The 1188-nt window shown below is 51.8% G+C and overlaps 1 protein-coding gene across 1 annotated transcript; it reads left to right on the top strand.

Annotated features, from left to right (window-relative positions):
- Window positions 1–262: 262 nt before the first annotated feature.
- LOC110109828 lies at window positions 263–1176 on the top strand (the record flags this gene model as incomplete). Its single annotated transcript, XM_020841028.2, has 2 exons — window positions 263–675; window positions 794–1176. Coding segments are annotated over 2 exons (796 nt in total), but the record flags the coding sequence as incomplete, so codon positions are not given.
- Window positions 1177–1188: the final 12 nt, after the last annotated feature.

A 1188-nucleotide genomic window follows, 5' to 3' on the forward strand; every position in this document is an offset into this window, starting at 1 on the left:
TATCATAAAGCAGATCGGCCCGACCGATCGCCAGATCATCCCGGGACGATCAGACCAACAAATATCGTCCTGGACGGTCCCCAGAACTATTCTCAGGCCGATATTTTCTACAGTGCCGATCGGCCTGGACGATCTAAAATCATCCCGGACGATTCTGGGAGGAAAATTCAAGCCATAGAGGAACAGTAAGGGAACGAGGTCTCACACTACCGTCCGATCTGATGATCTTGACAGACATCTGCAGTTGTTTTTGAGGTTGAAGCCTCCGGGGTTTGAGGGCGCTATTGAGCCCAGAGCTGCTGAGGAGTGGCTGAGGAGGCTGGAAAAGACTTTTGATGGGATGCAGTGTCCTGCGGATAGGAAGGTCCCGTTAGCAGTGTTTTTGCTAGATGGAGAGGCTGAGCACTGGTGGGTTGGCCAGCAGGAAGCCAAGTTTCAGGGCAGACTGAACTCTTTGATCACTTTGGAAGAGTTCACTGAGGTATTCCAAGATTGGTTCGTTCCCCCTTCTGCACGAAAGCAGATGCAGGAGACTTTTCTGAGGCTGGTTCAGGGGAGCAAGACGGTGATGCAGTATGAGGCTGAGTTTACTGCCTTAGCCAGGTATGCTCCGCAGTTGGTTAGTACTTCTGCTGAGAAGTGCTATCGATTTCCCCTCAGAAATCGGACTACGAGGTACTCTGAGACAGCCCCTGATACCGTTCCGGATCACTGATTTTTCTGAGCTTGTGGAGCGAGCTCGTTTGATAGAGAATGACATGATGGCTACTCAGCAGCGGTGGACTGCGAGTAGGAAGAGATTTGGAGGTGAGGCTTCTGGCAGTGATTCCTCTGGGAAGAGGAGATTTGTAGCTGGTTCTGGATCCGGAGTCACCATATTTGACTCCAGGAGGAGCGGAGGGTCGTCTGGTACTGCTACCAGTACGACGAGTTCTGGTTCTGTCAGTATGGCACCTGTGTGCCAGAATTGTGGACGCCGACACTTTGGCCAGTGCTACAGGATGGCTGGTCTGTGCTTCCGATGTGGTCAGCCAGGACATCGGATTGCTGAGTGTCCACAGATGGGATTTGATCGGCGTTCTGAGTTCCGATCTGAGGGTTCTGTTAGACCTGTCAGTTCAGAAGGAAGACTGAGGACTGTTCCTCCTCGTCCTGAGGGATTTTTTGGTAGAGGTGGTAGTTCTAGTT

Source organism: Dendrobium catenatum, unplaced genomic scaffold (genome assembly GCF_001605985.2).
Source record: "Dendrobium catenatum unplaced genomic scaffold, ASM160598v2 original_scaffold_205739, whole genome shotgun sequence".
Taxonomy (NCBI): Eukaryota; Viridiplantae; Streptophyta; class Magnoliopsida; order Asparagales; family Orchidaceae; genus Dendrobium; species Dendrobium catenatum.